Source organism: Nannobrachium achirus, assembly GCF_963921795.1.
Source record: "Nannobrachium achirus genome assembly, chromosome: 2".
Lineage (NCBI taxonomy): Eukaryota > Metazoa > Chordata > Actinopteri > Myctophiformes > Myctophidae > Nannobrachium > Nannobrachium achirus.
This window is the reverse complement of record NC_137811.1, coordinates 62,873,845-62,895,997: the sequence shown is the minus strand read 5'-3', so window position 1 is coordinate 62,895,997 and position 22,153 is coordinate 62,873,845. Positions and strand designations below refer to the sequence as shown.

General features: G+C 43.1%; 1 protein-coding gene across 1 annotated transcript in view; it reads right to left on the bottom strand.

Moving 5' to 3' along the window:
- Positions 1–4,128, bottom strand: part of fam131bb (family with sequence similarity 131 member Bb) — a gene marked incomplete at both ends in the record, with an annotated part of 59,686 nt that extends 55,558 nt beyond the window's left edge. Inside the window, one exon of the mRNA XM_080743356.1 lies at positions 4,101–4,128. Within this exon, the coding sequence (XP_080599482.1) occupies positions 4,101–4,128 (28 nt within the window). The remainder of the gene's footprint in view (positions 1–4,100) is intronic.
- Between the last annotated feature and the right edge of the window lie 18,025 nt (positions 4,129–22,153).

Here is a 22,153-nt window from a genome sequence, read left to right as displayed (position 1 = left end):
CCAGTGAGTGCACCGCCTGATATGATAGAGCAGGCAGATAGAATTACCATGAGAGCAGACAGAAGTAGACAGGAAGAAATCCTCCCTCTACCCTTCTTACTTGCTTCCCAGTCCATATATCTGGTGCTATCACTCCTCTCTTACATCATCCTAGGATGTGGCTGGTTGCATAAAGAATCATAAATTAGGATTACCCATAAACATGCACTTAAGGGACCATACTGCCGTCAATATGTCGCTGTCTATTCACAGATTCAGCCATATATCGTACATAAACATAATAACATTTGAGTCAATGTTGGCTAAATATCATTGCATGAATAAGGAGTCATGGATTTTTTTAATCCAATACTTTTCTCCATTCGAACTTTAAAATGCAATAAATGCAATTGCACTTGGGTAACCTGCCCTTGGTGTTGGCACTATGGCTCTGACCTTTGTACAGGCCTGTTTGTTTTATGTTAGAGATCCAGTAATTGAAGGTTATTTGATGCCAGAATTTACTGTTGAGGCTTTTTGGAGGCATTGTGTCTAATCAATAACTGTTTATCTTATATAGCTCTGGACAAGCTAAATGTCTAAAACAGAAATGTAAATAGGCCTACATGCTTGTATGTTATTTCATACTCTTCAGTTCAAAAACAGGATTCTTTACATCGTGTAGGCCAAAGTCAATCAAATCAAAGGATCCTTATTCGCATGAGACACATTTACAATAACCAATCTTCCACTCAATCTGGGTAAGAGCATTAGGTAATGTAAAACGATAAAGCTAATCTGTCAGCTAGCCCCCATGCGCAGAGGAGAGCAGTGCGAGGTCCAACCCTGCTGCCCCTCCTGTTGAGCTCCTGGTTGGCAGGGTGAAATCTGCAGCTGAGAGGGACGGATCGGATCGATAGCACACTGAAGCCATTCTTACCCAGGATAAACACAACCACGCCTCTGGCAAAGACACACTGGCCACGATATCACTGTGACTGCTACAGTGCAGCTCACCACAGCAACACCCGACAACTACACCAGATGCACAGGAATGTTCTGTCTTTCTTTTGTCTTCCTTCTCTCTCTTTCTTTCTCTCTCTCACATAAATGCGCGCGCGCGCACACACGCACGCACGCACGCACGCACGCACGCACGCACGCACGCACGCACACACACACACACACACACACACACACACACACACACACACACACACACACACTCACACTCTCTCTCTTTCTTGCCTCCAAGGCCTTGCATCCTCAACAAGCCCTGTTTACGGCCTCAGGTTGAAGAAAATACAAACTACAGGGTATTATGGCTAGGCTACAGGGTATTATTCTGCTCATGCCGCCCGCTGTTAGCCAGCCGAAGAAAAGCCTTGTGCATGCATGCACATCCAGGGAGGACGTGGGCCGTGGCTGCTGCGTGACAGCAGAGACAAACAACCATAGCTGGGATGCTGTCTTTACTCGTACATCCAGCGATCGTGTCCTCAGTTCCCAGGGCAGTAGATTGGAGGGGGAAAGACACCATTGTCATTCATATCACTTGTTCCGCTGTCTCATTATCCTTTCAGCTTTTATACTCACATGAATGAAAATTGTACAATTACACATTCAGGTGGCGACTTTCCAAAAAGGAAAAGAATTAATAAATCTCTTCTTTAACTTCAACACCGGTATTGCCTTTCACCATGAGGGAACTGGGCTCACTGGGACTGTTGGTGGTGTCCAAAACTGTTTTACACACACCTTCCTCTCCTCGCTCTCCTTTGCCTGATCCTCGTGCTTAACTTACACATTGTTATACATCTGAGTCACGCCAACAACAGTCGATCTACAAGCCCACAATGCGCTGCATGGCGATGCGCTGGGAGCTTGTAAATCGGCTGTTTTTTTTCCTCGGCATGACACCGGTGTACGACGAAGTGTAAAATCAGGCTTCGTTGTGACACACATCTGTAACTAGGTGGCCTGGACTGGAGATGCTGCCTGTGAGGCTGGAACAATTTGCTCTGTTTCCTCTATCCAGATCACACCTGCCAACCACCTCCGCCTTTACCAGCCGTGTGTTTTCTATTCTTTCGTTTTCTATTCCTATTCTACTTCTGCTACTTTCTACATCCTGGACAAGTTATAGATCCTCCTGACACCCCCGCGTGTGTGAAGGCGTGCGGCCAGACGAGCAGGTGAAAATGATAAATGTCTTCTATTGTAGCTTTCCTAAGACAGGAAACAAGACTAAACAATGTGCGCTTTTATGCGCATGCAAAATGTTATTGTATAAAAGGGGAGAATGAACGTCAAGCCATTTCATTGTTGTGTACAGTATGTGTGGGATTTTCTTTCTCCTTGGTAGACGTATATAGTACATACACAAGCGGAATCCAGACCATGTAAACGGAGCTCTGAACATGTTCAGAGTTCAATTAACACACACAGTATTTTACTGTACTACTGCGGGTGGAGAGAGAGAGCACTGCGATGGAGACAGCGGAGGAGAGGAGGAGGCTGGCTAGATTTGATCCCTGGATAAATACAGGTTCATGTGAGTCTGCTTGCTTTTTCATAAACGTTCAAACTGTCGACAGACAGACAGACAGACAGATCAAGACAGCATTCTTTTGAAGAGCGTGACCTTTGTCATTAACCTAGTCTTGGCGTGTCTGCTGCCCCACCGAGCATCACTTCCTGGACAGGCTTGGGGGAGGGAGACGTAAATAACAGCTTTGAAGTACAACGTCTGAGTGAGTTCTGGCCATAAAAGGTGCCTGATAAAGTGCCTCATGAATATTTCACTTTGAAATAAGTACTGGAAGGATGCAGGTTGTTTACTGTCAGAGTATAAGCGGGAGTGATTAAAAATCTACGTATTATTACAACAAGATGTGTGTTCGGTCTATGGTCTTGGTGCATGTATCACCATGTTTACAGTATGGTAGGTCACTGACTGTTTACTTCAAAATCAAAAACAGTATGCAAGTAATTTCTCTCTCTCTCAGGTAACATCCATCCCTGTTCACCTCCTTCTTTCCCTATCTCTTGTTGGCGGCAGAGTGCATTTCCTTATTGTGTCATTGCACAGATTGGGCCTAACCGTAGTATTTTACAAAACACCCACCCACACACGCTCGCACACACACGCTCGCACGCACACGCAAACACACAATACACCCCCCTCTTTCTCTATCAGCATCCCTCCATCTCCCCTCCTCCTCCTCCTCCTCCTCAGTGTGGATGCAATAAAATTCAGCATCATCTCCCCGTGCTGACCCTCTGCCTTCTATTCAGGCAAATAACAACAGACACGGCACGTGAGCAAAGCCCCCTGACAATGACACCATGGCCCCTTTCTCTCGCTCGCCGTTCTTTTGCCCTCCGCTCGCCGGCCAGTCTGTCCATAGAAACGAGCGCTATCGTAGGGTTTCAGTCTCTCTCCTCCTCCCTCCCTCCCACTCACACACATACGGTATACACACTCTGCCAAATACCGTCATAAATCATCGGGTATAGGAGGAAGGGTTGGAGATGGATGGGATTGGGGATGCACCGACACACACAGTCACACACACAGACACACAGACACACACACACACACACACACACACACAGACACACACACACACACACACACACACACACACACACACACACACACACACACACACACACACACACCAGCAGCAGGCATATTGTACCACCACGTTCATGCCTTTGGCTTCTCGCCGGCCAAGCATGATGGTGGTGGTATGGTATGCGCGCGCTGCCTATGTAAAGACTGCGACCACTCACTGCACCTCCACTGCTGCACGGCGCAAGGAGGCAACGGAGCCAACAGCTTCAGCACCGCATGCACCGCACACACACTCACTCACACACACACACACACACACACACACACACACACATGGCCAACATGATGCATCTCCCCCCCCACACACACACACACATACACCTCCCTCTCGCTGTCTCCCGCAGGACCCCTTTCCGTCATCTGTCCAACACCCCCCCCCTCCATCCCCATCCCCTACCCTCTCCTCCCTTGCAGGGAGGGAGGGAGGGAGGGAGGGATGGGGAGAGAAAGGAGAGAAAGGAGAGAAGAGATGTGGACTTACTGAGCCTCCTGGAGCCGATGCATCCCATGGTGTATTCACAAAGGCTCTTCTGGAAACATGCGAGGAAGCGTAACCCGAACAGCGCGCATTCTCCTCCTTCTCTCCTTCTGCTCTGTGTGCACTCTCTTCTAGCTCGTCTTCCTCTCTCTCTTCCTCTCCTCTCCGTGGCTTATCTCTCGCTGTAGCTCTCCTGTACTCTCTCTCTCTCCTCTTCCGCTCGCCCTCCCTCTCTCTTGCTCCGCCGCTCTTTCTCTCTCCCTCTTGCGCTTGCTCATTCCATCTCCCCCTCACCCCACCCTCCTTCTCTCTCTCTCTCTCTCTCTCTCTCTCTCTCTCTCTCTCTCTCTCTCTCTCTCTCTCTCTCTCTCTACCCGGTGCAGTGTCAGAGATGCGGTTAGTAAGTCAGTATGCCTGAGGGCTACGGATTAAGACTAAATAAAGAAGTGGCACGTTATTATTAGCTCCACTATCAAGCGTTGTTGTGTTGATATTTTCACAATGCATTTCTGCACTCTCTCACGTTACATATCAATATGACTGCTTTCGCAATCCATAGTGAAATCCTCCTCATTGCTATAGCTGTGTGTGTATCCGTGTGGAGGATCAAATTCCCAGAATGAAATTGAAATTGCAGACAGGTTTGATTGGCTCAGTTGTGCTGTTTGTAACGCCATGATTGTATAATTTGACAACGGGTGCAAAATGAAAGATAAATAAATATGGACTGATAAGACTGCCAGAGCCACAATTAGATTGACTGTGTGTGTGTGTGTGTGTGTGTGTGTGTGTGTGTGTGTGTGTGTGTGTGTGTGTGTGTGTGTGTGTGTGTGTGTGTGTGTGTGTGGAGGTATCAGGTTGCCATTAGAAGATCAATGACGGTGTGTTTGCGTGCGAGTGTGTCTGTGCGTGTGTGTATGTGTATGTGAGGGTTTGCCATTGTTGTCATTGTTGCGGATATCACCGCACTGCCGTATTACGGAATGGAGCTAAGATGGGGGGTTCTCTCTCTCTCTCCCTCTCTTTATCCCCCTTTCCCGTGCGCGCCCAATGCGCTGCAGCGCTTTCCACCCCCGCACCTCTCCTCTCCACTCCTCTTCTCTCCATCCATCCATCCCTCTCTCTCTCAGTCCCCCTCCTCCTCTCTGTCTCGTTGCTATAACACACGCAACATAATGCTGGGGCCGGCGTTTGAGAAGAATGCAAAACACCAACCACAGGTGTATAGGAGGGATATTCCAAGTCTCTCTCTCTCTCTCTCTCTCTCTCTCTCTCGACCCCCCTCATGTCATCGTCTTTACTGGCATACCCCTACTCTCTGTCTGTCTCTCTCAGACAGACTCTCTCTCTCTGTCACTCAGTATTCTCACCCAGCTCTCCTTCCCGTATCTCTTTTTTTCCCCTACATTTTTACCTCTCTCTCTCTCCCTCTCTCTCTCTCTCTCTCCCTCTCTCTCTCTCTCTCTCTCTCTCTCTCTCTCTCTCTCTCCCTCCTCCCATACCTTTCCAATTCTCCCCTTCCCCTCCCTTCTCCCTCATGACGAAACAGTGAGAGGAGTGGCTCTTGTATCTGCATATCTTTCCCTTCATCCACTCCCTCCGTCTCTGTCTGTCTGTCTGTCGGTCTCTCTCTCACTCTCTCTGTCTCTCTCACTCTCACTCTCTGTCTCTCACTCTCTGTCTGTCTGTCTGCCTGCCTGCCTGCCTGTCTCTCTCTCACTCACTCACTCTCTCTGTCTGTCTGTCTGTCTGTCTGTCTCTCACTCTCTCTCTGTCTATCTGTCTGTCTGTCTGTCTGTCTGTCTGTCTGTCTGTCTCTCCCTCTTTCCTGTGACCTGATATGTATTCCTTTACCTCTGAGCATATCACCACTAAACCCATTCACCTCTTGCTTCCTCGTTCTCTCTTATAGTGTACAGAATGATAGATTGGTCTGTCAGGCTTAGTTAAATGTTTGCATATATAAACTTAAAATTAGTTTTTCTGATTTTGAAGACTATCAAAACATCAGTAATTTGGGGGCTAGGGCTTTCCAAAATCAGGATGAGCATCGGATCCAAAGATCTGGCATCGGCCTTGCTCTCTTCATTTGCACATGTTTTCTCATTGTCTCCCTTTTCTCTCATTTTACTCCCTCTCTCTCTGGCTCTCCCTCACTTTCCCGCTCTCCTCTCTCACGCTTGTAATCTCACTCTTATTTTCCTATCCCGTTTGCCTTCCATCTATCTCTCTGCTATTTCTTTCAGCCTTGTCTGAGCTACCCCTCCCCGGCCTTCTCCACGTGGATTACATATTTATGTGGGCTGTTTCTATATACGTGTTTGCCAAACGCGTGACGTCAGCAGAGCACAGAGAGATGCCGGTGGCATGTGTGGTCAATCAGGTAGCATCACATTTAACCACCTTCAACCTGGCCTCCCTATCTTGGGCACGTCATAGGCAAACATTTTCCCAAGGTTACAAGAAAGGTAATGGATTTGAATCTTCCACATTTTCAAAAACAGCAATCTTTTAAATACGGCTTAAGTTGGTATTTTTTTGCTACCCTCTCGTTTTTGCCAGACCCATGAAATGGGTAGGCCTACATAAGCAAATGTCGGTCTGTCCGGGTTTTCTATATAAAGGGTATATATGATGATGACATGCCTACAAAAGGCATGATGTCATAAATGATGATGACAGACAGGGGGTCTGGCACAACCAGGTTGACCTGGTCTAGTTATCCTTGGAATGACCTCTGTGGCTACTAAACTGGACTCTTCATCATTGCCAGATTCTAAAAGCATGGCTAGCTACTGTACTGTACTGTACTGTACATTGTGACTCCTAAATTAGATCTCTAGCCCAGTGGTTCTCAAACCTTTTCATGTCGAGGACATGAAAAGACCCCCAAAATTATATACTGTATATTTTGGCTGCAGACCCCATCTCAAAAATATTTTGTGCCAGGGACCTCCAGATTTGAGAGGAAAAAAAGATTTGCACAAATGTTCATGATTCATACCCAGGGTAAAATGAGCAGTGACCTTTATGAAGCTTGGCCCATGAGCCAAGTGGGGGACAGTTTTAGCCTAACTCAGCTAGAACATCCCAGCCATGTTAAAACAAGGAGGGTGATATATTATTTGTAAACAACAACACCTTCTTATTCCCATATGAGATACAATAATCCATCACACAGAAATAAGACAGGAGAGTGATTCAGAGTGAGAATGGAATGTTTACTATGGAGAGAGAGTATTCAAGACAGGTACAGTACAGAATAATCAATGGTTCGTGCTCTCTCTGACAAATGATGTTTTGACATGAGTATAAGTATGGTCATTTGGTCAGTCAGTGGATGACGTTTAAACAGTTCATAGGATATGTTTCTTGTCCACAAATCACAAGACGAAGAGTCTGCGTACAGTAGGTTACTGGAGGAAGATGTCCTTGCTGGTGTCTGGATGACACAAGCTGAGCAAAACAATTCTCATTGTTTTCGGAACAGGCTCCAGGAAGTTGATAAGGTCTGATTTCAACCAGACGGAGACCTTGTGTTGTACTGTACATGACATTTTATGACACAGTCACTGTGCCTTCAACTTCAGGTGGTCATCAATATGTATTGATAAAAAGATGATATGAACCATAACAAAATACCTATCAGAGGGAATGCGCAGTTACTAGTTAGCTGCATTGTATATAGGCTGGTCCCAGGCTAGGACAGTTTACAGTTCAGGCATTTAGCAGACGCTCTTAATCCAGAGCGATTTACAATAGCAAGATAATACAACAATACATCAACATCAATACATCAAATACATATGTGTTTCTCAGTATTCTAGTTGCCTGTGTACAATCTCATGTTTCTTATCCAAGTTCTTCATGGGTTCCCGTCTCTGGGACCAGTCCTGTCTGCTGGCCTATGTGTTTTTGACCTTCTACCACTGTCTAGACTTTGGCTTATTGCCTGCTCTCTTTTTGGATGAGTCTGTTTTGGACTGCTCTCCTGGTTCCTGAGTCCTGCCTTATCTGCAAGCCTCGTCCCTCTTTGCCTTTAACCACTTACAACCTGGTGTCTCTATTTTAGGCATGTCATTAAAGGAAAACTTTGTCAAAGAACTTCCAAGAATACTGAAAATAGAAGATCTACAAGTTTACAAAGCCACGTGAAGAGCTGTGAGCTAGCTTGTAGATCGCCTATTTTCATTCTGCAACACCATTATGGATTAAGTGGTTAATAAATTAATTCGAGAATAGTATCGCATAGAACTTGCTCTGACTTCAATCGTCTGCACTTGGGTCTTTCACCTGCCCATACATGGGCACCAAAGGGAAACAGACAGAAGGGTATAACAGGTACTCTGACAAAGCTCGGATTGGTGGTGCGACATACAGGTGTGATCTAGATGTGAGTATGCGGCCCGAACCTCTTGTAAAACAAAATGCCATGCAACTAGGCAGTATCAATACTATATCCCAGTGGCTCCCAAACCTTTCAGTCCGAGACCCAAAAGAGAGATTATTAGACGTTCCCAAATAAGAAATGGTATTTTTACTAGAGGCGTGACCCATAAAAATTGGTCCGTGACCAACAAATGGCTCCCAACCCACCTTTGGGGAACCACTGCAGCGCCCAGGGAGTAGATATGGTTAAGTGTCTTGCTCAGGGACACTTCAAACACAATAGACTGGCATGGGCAACAAACCGGTGACCTTCTGATTCCCATATGGCCTCTCTACCCATTGAACCCTGTATACAGTACATCCAACCATCAACAAGCCTACTGTATATTGTCTATATGTAGTCACATACCGTAGACAGATAGAACGAAGTAAGGTATTTATAGGAAAGTAAGGAAGGTAGATAGACCTGTACAAATGGCTAGCTATAGTCTTTTAACTGTTGTGTTTCTGTAGGGTTGTTTGTATAGTCTTCTGGGTGTTGTTTGTTTTTAAATGGGACCACAACGGAAACAAGCTTTGGCTTTGTTGGGGATTAATCCATTTTGGAGCTTTTAATTGGTAATATTGTGCTTTTCATTGTTGCCAATACAATATTCTATTCTAGAGAGAGAAAGAGAGAGAGGGATTATGGTCAGATGAGTTATTAGGAAAGAAAAACTACAGTACTCACTCGTGTGAGGTGGAGATGAAAATTAGCATTCGACAGAGGACAGAGCGAAGACTGAGAGAGAATATACAATATAAATCGCTACAACGAGCAGGTGCTTTTGAAAAGAATGTGTGAGAGAAACATAGACAAACAGACAGTCAGAGACATACAGTCAAATCCTCTGTGTCAATTTAACTCATGCTGCGTTCACCCTGGCAGCTACAAAGGCTTCTTTTTATTTTTTTAACCCATTAAGACCTGGAACCACTTTAACCATTATTTTATGCTTTAACTATAAAAGAAACTGCAGATTTCTTTTGCAAATCTTTGAAATATCTTTTTAAAGCGAACATTTGTAACTCAAATATTAGCTTCTGGGGGTGACGTCACCAGGAATGCTGGTCCCTGATTGGCTACAGGCGTAAACACAGACAGCTACGCGACAGAAACACACAAACACGCTACAACTCCCTACAAAAATGCTGAGTAACTTAAAGTTACACAGCAGCTTTGTATCTTTGTATCTTATGTATCTGCCAGTCTGAATGCAGCATAGTGCAGACATTGATTCTTTTTAATGCGTTGTGAATTAACCGCTTGTCCCTGTCACTTCATTGACAGTTGTCCAACAGGGGTCTAGGCCCCTCCTTTTATCCCTGAAAACTAAGCAGAAGACTGCATTCAGCCAAAAATAGACGATCTATAAGCTGTTGTTGATCGGCTATTTTCACTGAACGTTTGCCCCAGAATAGGCACACTTACGGTGTAGAATGAGCTGAATACGTGCAATGAGTTGGGAGACATAACAATCGAGGCATAATCCGGCCAATGGAGTGTTGTGTGGTTATATATAGCATTCTGGCCCAGCGCTCACTCTCTGCTGGGACTCAGGGTGGAGGATAGAGTGCTGCAAGGGGGGCCAGCGTCACTCTTTAAGCTCCCTGTCCCACAACCAAATACCTCTCCTCTCCGCTCGGCCGCTCTGGCACTGAAAGCAGCCACAGTTCATACTTTCCCAACATATCTATTTTGGTAAAATTGTGTAAAATAGCTTTATGTTTCTATAGGTCTAGTGTTTGTTCAGTAGCAGGGTCTCCGCAGTGTCTCCGGCTCTTCAGTAAACAGAACATTACCCGGTTGGGATTCCAATTGTATCGATTCAGGAAATAAGAACTCAGGATAGATAAGTGAAATTGGAAGTGTTGAAACAAGGACAAGATCAGACAAATGCAACCAAATGTATGAAGGGATCTCAACCTGAAAATGTATTTTCTGTATACTAAAGTGCTGTGGAGACTTGGAGACCCCTGAACAAACATTCAATAGAGTACTGAAGTCCTGATGTCCGCGGAGCGTGAAGATTCAAAATCCCATATTTTTTTTTTTTTTTTTTTTAAATAATGTAATATAACAACTCTGTTCCTACAAATCAACTGTAATTCTCAGGCTTAGAAACGACCTACCATTACACATGCGGACACCGGCTCAATTAAGCTTGGATTTATTTTTTCTGTAGGAGAGTAGCGTTGTCAGTTCTCAGTTGTTTCCACAACACAAACTAAATAATAACACACTGATAACAGCGGGTACCTCTGGAATGTTTTTTTGACAGAGCATGATGTGCTTCAGTGGGAACAATGAAATACGTGATCTCCTAGCGTAGATTTACTTCCAGATATCACTGCAGAATTAATTGAATTTTCTCCAAACGTAGACAGTATGAAATATAACCACGAATCACAATACAGAGCCACCTCCCTGACAGAATGCCTTGACTTTTATTTTTGGAACAGATTTGTTATATAATATGATTTTAAAAACGGTCTATTTTTTAAGGCAAAAAGGCCAAATGCCAGCGTAAAAATTCCTGCCCAGGTAGGTAGCCTTTTATTTTATTACTGTTTAGATAAATAAGTATTTTTTTCATCATCAGTTGATGCTTCCGTAACCATGAGTAAAATGCCAGGACATAGTTCTTAGAGTACGTGATGATGGTGATGGGATTTTGAATGATCATGGGGCCGTGGTTTTTGACGTCATACTTTGGTACACTATAGCAATGATTGCAACCGAAGGTCGTTGCGACCGAAGGTCGCAGTATACCATCCATGAGAAATGTCGCAGCCGTCTGTTTGGGTCAGTCCTTCCTTCAGTCAGTACACATTTTTACAGTCTATTGGTTCCCTTAACTGTGACATCACTCTGACATCATGCTCTGATGTCACTGTGATGTAGGGGAACCACTCTTAACAGAATGGGTTTGCTGCTCTGACATCACACTCAGGCTTCATGTCCCTTTTATGCCCATATATTTTATGCCCATATATAGTTGACAATGTGATGCCCATATATAGGCATTCCCAGATCACACTTGCAAATTAATTACAATCCTTGTCCGTTTAATGCCCAAATATGGAGATCCCTGTCCCAGTGTCATCAATACCAGTAAGACTCCCTAATCGGGAGATAAGCGACCGTAGGTGGACGAATAGGTAACGGCCCCGGCTCTCCCGGACGCTCCTAGGCCGAGTTAGGGCATTTTATGTGAGCTGCAGTGGAGGGGGTCCTCCACTGGGGGCGCCACCACTTTTGCATCCGTTCTGGAGCACCAGGAGTGGGTGGTCCCCAGGAATTCCCCGTGAGCAGCTCCGTGGGGGTGGTCATTTGGTCATTTTTGCACATTTGGTCATTTTTTTACACCTGGGGGTCCCCCAGAGACCTGGGGGTCCCTGGAGCTCCGGGGGTCCTTGGAGGTAGTAGTTTGGCAGGTAAGGAGTGTGTGTGCAAAAGTTGGCATGGATGGGGGCAACGGTTGTGGAGATATGAGCAGGGCAAAAGTGTGACGTGTGACGTATGACTCACGGACGGACATTTTTTTAAACCTGGGGGTCCCCCAGGGACCTGGGGGTCCCTGGAGCTCCGGGGGTCCTTGGAGGTTGTAGGTCACCCAGGATCATGTGTACCGATTTTTGTGACATTTGAAGAAAATATGTAGGAAAAGGTGCAAAAAGTGTGTTTTGGAGAAAATTCAAGATGGCGGAAAATCTATCCTGTCGCAAATGGGCGTGGCCTATATGGGGAGATGCGTCTTGACCCAAGGAATCCAGGGAAAAAAGAATTTTAATTTTTCCGATCTACGGTTCAAGAGTTACGGGGCAAAACGCAAAGTGGGCCGTTATAGCGCCACCATGAGGCCGAGTGATGTAATTATTTTTGGATTCATTCTTAAAATCATTATGAATCTCCTCTCCGAGGTTTGAAACTGTAGCTCCTATGGTTTACGAGAGAAAAATACTTGAATGTGAGTTTTTGCAATTCCCATTATAAGTCAATGGGGAAAATTAATTCACTAATAAATTTATATCAATTAAACTATAGAACCTTTCTCTTAGCAAGTTACTAGCACACGATTCCCGAGTAAGCCGGTCGATTTGACATATGGCGCGAGTGTGTGGTGCAAAAACTGTGGGAGGAGTAGCGTGCCAAACTTTGAGGCTACATACAGACAGACACGGACGGACGGACGGACACACACACGGCCACGTATAGGGAGCTTGTGTTCCACACAGCTCCAAAAAGGGCTTTATCTATGAATGAGGTGAAAAGAACGCCAGGGAAGCAGAGATCTGATTGTTTTCACGGCGACACTTTACCGCGATGGTCGGCCGCGGTTTGGATTTTAGTTTCGCGAGCATTTGTAAACAAATGGATTTTCAAAATAAAGCGTGAGTGAACGGCGGCAGCAGCAACAGCTAGAAATGTTATAAACCTGAGCATCCCATGTGTTAAGGGCATTCCCAGATCACACTTGCAAATTAATTACGTCCTTGTCCGTTCTATGCCCATATATGGAGATCCCTGTCCCGATATCATCAATATTAAGGGCATATTTGGTAATGCCCATATGGGCATGTTCTGCCAATCTTAACAGGCACTGTTGAGTGCAATGATTGCTATAGTGTACCAAAGTGTACCAAAAGTATAAGTCAAAAACATCAAAGTAGTAAGGGAGTTTGTTGTCAGCTGGTTATTTTCAGCCTGTAAGGATAGTATCTAGTTATTCCACCCTGCACACATCAAAACATTTTCGCCTAGAATGACATGATGACCTGGGATGTTTGTAACTGGCTAAGAACTAAAGCATATAAAAAAAAAGAAAAACTTCTCCCTTTGAAATCGGAGCTGCACAATATTGACAAAAAGAATCATGATTCATCATGTTTCTTCAAAACACACTACACTGGGATCACAGCGGGAATGTAATAAAAGCACAGCAATTTGTACGTAATTATGTTTTCAGTGATAGAAAAATACAAAAACAAAACACTTTCCCCTGTTAGAAGTTTTTGCCACCTGCAATTTGGAAATAGCAACAAATTATTATAATTTCTTTTTTAAGTGCTGGTTTGCGAGTTGTTTATTCTCTTGTGAAGTTGTGGAGCTGGATGGATAGATTTATCATCAAAAGTGTTAAATCGACTACAGTGGCTGTGGATGTTTTTTCTCATAGGGAGTTTTACTAAAACTAAAACAACTGACACTGTACAAAATAAGAAGTAAGATATAGTCAGAAAGAAAGAAAGAAAGAAAGAAAGAAAGAAAGAAAGAAAGAAAGAAAGAAAGAAAGAGAGAAAATCCAGTGGACCAGTCATTAACCACTTAAACCCAAAATAGCCAATCGACAATTAAGCTTGTCGATCGGCTATTTTCAGCGAAAGCTTTCCCCATAAAATCATAAAATACACTAGCATAGAGCCCTGAGGGACTACATTTGGGGTTTAAGTGGTTAAAACATTTGAAACTCTAGTGCATTAAATTAAACTAATGCATTAAACTAATGCACTGGTGTGGGCAAACCTTGCCCACACCAGTCTCTTGACTGTGACCTTGACATATTTGACCTTCCCAACCCAAAATGTAATCATCTCAATTTAATAATGTGTAAGTTAACAAACTGAGTAATGCACCATCCGCACTATAACTATAGGATCTTGTTTTAGAAATCTTCACTACAACTATGATGTCATTATATAGTTATACTGCTTGGTGTGGCCCTTAAGAATATTCTATCTATGGCATATTCATATCCATTTTCTTTATAATGACCAAAGGTCCCAGATTAGCTGAGGAAGGAATATATTGTGCTGATTACTTGGATTAAGAGCTAGGCTGATATAAAAGAAAAACACATAGTTGTAAAATGATATGGAAATGATATTCATATAAAAGATAAACATACATTTTGATGACAGTGCTGACAAAATATTAAGCTATCTATGAAATCTATATACAATGTGTAGTAGTGGGGGTCCCTGCTTCATCTCTCTCCCAGCTAGGGGTCCTTAGTCTGAAAAACTTTGAAGACCCCTGCTCTAGAGCAGCATTGAGGCAGAACCACAAAACAGAATCTCAAATACGGTAACAACTACTTAGAGGCTATAATCAAATAAGATCGATCACACACACACACACACACACACACACACACGCACACGCACACACACACACACACGCACACGCACACACACACGCACACGCACACACACACACACACACGCACTCACGAACGCACACACACGCGCGCGCGCAAGCACACAAACCACATCCCCAACGACCACAACTCTCACCATATGAAACCTCTGTAACATCTAATTGGGGAGGGGACAGCAATTTCAGCAAGGGCTCTGGGAGCTCGCCCTTCCTCGCAATTGTGTCCCCAATTAGACATGCTGACCTCAATCAACTGTATGTTGGACATTTGTCCCCAAACGTGACCTACACAGTATGTCAGGAATACACACACACACACACGCGCGCGCGCGCGCACATGCACACACACAGACACACACACACACGCACATGCACACGCACACCTACAGACATACACGTTCACGCATGAGCTGTGACAGTGAGGTGATGTATGACGCGATGGCTCATTGTGTGAGCCAAGGTCATCCACGGAGGGAAGGAATCCTTGACACTAATCTCACCCGTGATCCATGGACGCCTCCCTCTCTCTCTTTCTGTCTCTCCATTTCAATTTACCTTCCTGTACCGGCTGCAGTCTTCACGTCTACAGCAGTGGTTCTGAGCCTGTCGGTCGAGGACCCCCAGGGTGGTCCCCACAGGATGATGTGGTCCCCAGATGACAGCGAAGTGATTTTAGGGACTTTTAAAACCTTTTTAATACACACACAAAAAAAGAAAGAAAAAGACCATTACTGCATCAAAAGTGATCAACAACAAACTATATAATAAAAAATTGTCAAATTACATAAGAAAGAGGCAATCATTTTGAAAATAGAACGCGAGGCGCTGTGACCTTGTAGATCGGCTATTTTCACAATATTTATCTCTGTAGAACCAAGTTAAATTACATTCTCATCTCCTACATCAGGGGTTTTCAAAGTGGGTGACGGGGCACCCTGGGGTGCCGTGACGGCAGTCCAGGGGTGCCGCGAGATCATTTGATAATATTTGGAATTTATTTGGACACTTAAAAAATATTTAGTATAATTTTAAACTTGAATTACAAAGTTGTTTTCAGTCAGTTTTAACCAAAATGGCTATTATCTCAACGTTTTCCTCGCAACATAATCACTAAAATATCATCACTGTCAGGCAGAGACCTCTGTCGCAGCCAATCTACAAGCACACAACGCCTCGCATCGTTGGGGGGGGGGGGGGGGGGGGCCTCACGGCCTGAAATGGTTCACATCATGTATTCACATCAAGCTCAAATATATAAATATTGATTACAAGGTACACAGAATGACACCAAAATTGTCCGGCAACATGCAACACAGATGTCTACAAATTATGTTCCTGTCAATACGAGTATTGTCTGTGATGGGATTTTGGTTTAATTCCCATATTTGTATATTCCTTTTCCAGAAGACGTTTCCACCCACAGAGTAAAACCACAGTTTGTCAGAGTCAATGAATATCCCATATTGATTTGAAGACACAATAAAGGGAGACCACACCGGGGAATATGCGTTTTTTGATAAGTTATATTGAAAATATAGTCAGAGTTCAAAGTACTGTACAGCAAGTACAGTAGAGTATTTTTCACCCATAGCTTCTCTGAGTCTAAAGCATAATGATTTTACAGATATATGGAGTTACAGAATACATTAGTCACATTCTGATTGGACAATTAAACATAACATGGATATCAGATGTTTTCGTGTTGTTGGGCCCAGTAGCCAGGCCAGATATCATGGCTTGACAATATCATTTTGTTATCCTGTGTCCTGGGCAGTCTGACATTTATTGAGATATCATTTCCCTGGTCAACATCTTTGTACAGACCTGGAGTGGAGACATCTCGACAAGGGAAAAGACAGGGACAAATCAATCCATACTGTAAGGCAATAAGGTATTTATATATAAAAATTAAATTGAAATGTTCAAATACATCACCAAAAAGGGGACACCAGTTGTGTCAGTTTGTTCTGTTAGGGGAAACAGATTAAACCTGTTGAGGATTGGAATCAACATTAATTCTCCAAACACATTCCCTCCCGTTTGGCACAGCCAAAAATTGAAAATTGGGTGTGACAAAAATTGTTTTGTTGATGTTTGGATAATTTGTTAAAATATGGTCTAGGTGGTCATTTACTGTACGGAAGTACAGTACATCAGGACATGACAGTGATTCAGAGTGAGCTACCAGGCCTGTGGGCCTGTGGGGTGGAGTGTACCATAACAAGATAGGCTTTTCCAAAACAACCGTTAGTGAGGCCTACTGAAGGCCTCTCTATTAACTCACTGAACGCCATAAACGTCTTATACGTCTTTGGACCTCGGTGCCATAAACGTCTTTTACGTCTTTTTAATTAATCAAAAGTTTTATCATTTTTTCATAATTGTAATTTCAAAAAAATCGCTCTAGAAGTTGGCCATATGCCTCCGTGACCTGAGCGATACGGCCGATTTGACTGTAGCACCAGTGTAACACAGTCCGGCGGAAAATCGGTATAGCCGAAGATTGGTTCCGGCCGTTTAAATGTTATCTAAAACGTTCGTTTATACACTTTCCCGTGCATCCCTGACGAACTATAAGTACTCAAAAAACGCAGAAAATTCTCAGGATTCCAGCGGTGCCATCCATTCTTCTCTACCTATCCTTGATCGCGATCGCCAGGGTTCCGAAGTGTTATAGCATGCTAGCTAAAAGGCCTGGCCAAAATGTAAACAACAGGCCCAAACCAAAAAAAAGATGGACGTCTTCTTCCTTCTTCTGTTAGTTGATCAGATAGTAGGAGACCACCCTCTGGTGGTTTTCAAATGGTATTGCACTCCAGATTGCACACAGGGCCCATCACAGCACACACATATGATGATGATCAAGACATCTTACACATGTTCTATTGAAGCCCAAATCTAATGATAGGATATATATATATATAAATATACATGTTTTCCTTTGTAAGAGGGGTAGTGTGGCTTTCGATAGAAGCATAGATTTATATATGTAATTTAAGTACAAAATATGATTTTGGCCCCCATAAAAAGGCAAAATTAAGCAAAATGGCTGGCACCAGTTTTGTAGATTTTGAATAAAGGGTGGCATTCACTGAGTTAAAAAGGTTAGAAAACCAGAAAATGAATGAAACTTAAAGAAATAAAATAAGAAAAATGAAATAGAAACACATAACATAATCATAATGTGTAATCCCGTATAAGCCCAGTAGGGTTGTAATAATTGTGGAATTTGACTGAAAAGGTTTGAATGAGCCCAGCCATATAAATTGTTTTTGGAACGGTCTCAGCCTGCTGGGGGAGTAATCAAAGTGCTTTTACTCAATCAAAGTACTTTTACTCAAGTAAAGAGGATAAGGGATTACCCAAAATAAACCAAGAAAGATAAATTAAAGGTCGAATAAAACAGGGCAAGGTTGAAAATAGAAATAATAATAATATTGATAATAATGATTATGGACATGATTCTGATAAGACTCTCTCCCTCTTTAACCCATAACTGCAGTTTATGTGTTAAAGATGGATTTTGGCGGAGACTCTGTGAGGCTATCAGTTGTTTTTTTGTTATGTTCTGAAAGGAATGAAAAACAATTCCCAACAGAGTCAGTCAGGGCAGTTGTTTACTCGTTCTCTGTAAGAGGAACGGTTTTCAGGAGGACAGGAGAAAACTGGTTAAAATGAAATAAACAGTCATGAAATTAAACTGGTTAAAATAAAATTGAAATAAAACAGTCAGTCAGTCAGTCACCTGATCTGCCAGAAGTGGTAGCGAGTGTCTGATAATCAGTCAGTTAGTCAAGTTGGTAGCGAGTTGGTGAGGTTTTCACCTATACCTGTTCTGCCATGTCATTAGTCCGTCCTGTCCCCTAAAATAAAATAAAGCCCACCTGTCATTGATGGGAAAAAAAAATTATTAAGACGTTAGGGGCATCACATAGAAACATTCAAATAAACCCAAGCGTTGGTTGTTATCAGTACGAGTGTAGTCATAACAAGAGCGAATGAGATCCCTTTTGAGAGAGAGAGAGAGAGAGAGAGAGACACCAAGACCAAAGGTCATATGTGTAAATAATTCCTAGTTTTGCAAACCAGGCAAGTGGGTTAGAACAAAAACAAAAAGAAAGTGAGACCCTTTTCGAGAGAGAGAGCAAGGTCAAACACAGAGTAAAAATGCAGAGAAGCGACTTGTGGCTTCTCAAAATAAAATCCCCTCATAGTTTTTTTCAAAATAGAACAATAATAAACCATAAACCAAAATGTAAGCATCGGTCAAGCGAGCGCGGGCAAGCAGAAGCGCAAGCGAGCCAGCAGCATAAGCAAGATAAGCACAGAACACATGAATTCCGTAGCACTGCTCACTTCACCTTGGCCTGATTTTTTTTCTCTTCTTTCATAATAGACAGACCAAAAATGTAACCAGGGGAGAAAAATAGGATTAGAGAGGATTAGACAGACAATATATCATACATTTAACACTAATAAAAGGGTTTGTCGGTCAGAACTTGTTTTTTTTGTTTTTTTTTCAGAAGTCGTACTTAGTCAAAAGTAAACAAAATATAGTACCATCTGGACGTCCCCAAGGTCAAAAGAGTGTTTGTTCTTTTCGGGACATTGTAATCCAGAAAGTCACGTAGCAGATCTACAAGCTCACAACGCGTCCCATCGCGTTGTGAAAGGCAGTGCCAGCCAAGTTCGGCTGGGGGGGGGGCATTGTCAAGCCCTTCAGAAAACATTGTTTGCGTTGTCTGTTCCTTCCTAATGAGGTTTGCAGATCTACAAGCTCACAACGCGTCCCATCGCGTTGTGAGTGAAAGGCATCCAGTGGCAAATAATGTCCGATTTCTCCGCAGCTCCGCACATATCCATTGAAATGTTCCAGGAAATGATTGGGTCAGGGTATTAACATCTCATCCGTGTGGGTCCAGGTTTTACACGATAAAAACACTGCTTCTCGGAGCAGGGGGCTTTTTTTTTTTCTTTTTTTTTTTTAGCTTGAAAAAAATTTTTCTTGGGAGCGTTGAGATAAAAAGCTCCTGTATTCAACATCTCAGAGTGGCCTGAGACGGAAATTAAATAAAATAAAATAAGATAAGACTGAGACGAAAACAAAGACGTGTAAGCGTAAAGCATGAAGATTTCCGTCAGAACGTTCTGTTCTGGAGCATAAAGGAAATCTAACAATTAAAATAACCACGCTATTTCTTATGTGATTAAGTAGCTGGAAACAGCTATTATTAACAAAATAACCACGCGATTTGTTATGTGATTAAGTGGCTGGGTTATTGCACTGGCCAAGAGATCTCCCTTCAGAACAATTGCTTTTGTCCTGGCTAAACTTAACGAAATCTTGTAAAGATTTCCTTCAGGACAGAAATAACTTCTGTCCTGGCTCAACTTAACAAAATATTGTAAAGATTTCCTTCAGGACAGAAATAACTTCTGTCCTGGCTAAACGGAAGTCTCGTGCTTAATAACACCAACTAATATGGACCAGCAATATCTGTGACCAACAGTCTGCTATGTCCTCAGAACAGGAAACCTCAGCTTCTATTCTGTTACCCAAACGTGCAACAAAAAGCGACAAAACCAATATACTAAAAACATTAAACATTAAAAACGCAGCTGTGTTAAGAGCTAGCTAGACTCTAAGACAGCAGGTATAAACATATGACCTGGGTTCTGTTGAATTAGGACTTAGTGTGTGAGAATGGAGCCCGCCTCTCAAGTCTCTGTGCGGAGAGATGAGGGGAGAGAGACTGTCTGTGATGTGGAACGGTGTGCAGCCGCCCAGCGCAGCTGTGCCAGAGCCATACCTGGCCACCTCCATTTCGGCTTTCTTCAGACCGTTGTGAGATTTTATCGATATGTTGATGTGGGAGAGAGTCATCATATCCGAATTCCTTTCTCCATATGGGCAAAAATGGTGCAATTGTAGGGCACCTAGAAACAACCTGTTTCTATCTTAGCCATTAAAGCTGTTATCAGTTCATTCTCCAAGCTTTGAAGAGACGCTTCAAACTCAAAGGTGTTGTTCCGTTTGTAAAAAGGTTGTTTAGATTTCGGCAGGTGTTTTCTGCCTTCCTGTGCATTTCCCATTTTGCAGCTGGTCGGGTAGGTGGAGGATGAAATAAAAGCTAGTTTGCTTGCAGGGGAAACGTCTGATAATATCCTCGGCTGGTTGTTACTAGCAGAGATGAACGAAGTGGGATTCCAAAACAAACTGTCCAGCAGCTGTATCGAATCCATAAACGTCAAATCAGTAGAAATCCGTAACTGGTTCTAGCAGCGGAGAAGAAAATGAGTCCAACAAAGTTGAGTCCCCAATATCTCCTCGGAGCTAATCCGGCAATCGAATGGGCCATTTGATGGGATTTTGGTTTAATTCCCATATTTGTATATTCCTTTTCCAGAAGACGTTTCCACCCACAGAGTAAAACCACAGTTTGTCAGAGTCAATGAATATCCCATATTGATTTGAAGACACAATAAAGGGAGACCACACCGGGGAATATGCGTTTTTTGATAAGTTATATTGAAAATATAGTCAGAGTTCAAAGTACTGTACAGCAAGTACAGTAGAGCATTTTTCACCCATAGCTTCTCTGAGTCTAAAGCATAATGATTTTACAGATATATGGAGTTACAGAATACATTAGTCACATTCTGATTGGACAATTAAACATAACATGGATATCAGATGTTTTCGTGTTGTTGGGCCCAGTAGCCAGGCCAGATATCATGGCTTGACAATATCATTTTGTTATCCTGTGTCCTGGGCAGTCTGACATTTATTGAGATATCATTTCCCTGGTCAACATCTTTGTACAGATCTGGAGTGGAGACATCTCGTCACAATGGATTAGTTATCAGATCAAAACAAAATAACCTTGACACTTTTAAAACTGAAAGTGTTGTCTAACACTAAAATGTAATTTCATATTGATATCAATCAATCCTTATCCATCAGTCTGCATCTTGCTTTGGGTGATAAAGTATTGCATAGGAAGGCGGTAGTCCCTGTTCGGGCTTATCTGGAGACTGGCAAACTACATATCCATAATCAGTGACTCCTGTCACTATCTGTCTACTTCTGCGTGCCGTTGGGGAGGCTGTAGCTGAATGGTAATGACTCGCAGGTTTGGCATCTCTTATTCAATCGCTAACTAATAGGTTAACCTTACGTGTCCATCCCGGGGGAAACTGACATAATTGCTTTATTTTCACGTCTTCATCAACATGAGTATGTACTTGATTTGTATGTCAAGTACATCAAGAAGTCAAGGAAGTGAGTGTGTGCTCTGGAGAGCTGAATTGAACATGTTTCACCACCAGTGAAATGTTCTAATCTAAATCAAAGACCCCCAGTTTGATATGCATTAGGACACGGAGCTCCATTTAATACGATTGTATAGTATATCTCTGGAATCTCAATGTACATCGAGCGGTAACACTAATATACAGTTTTTACCGA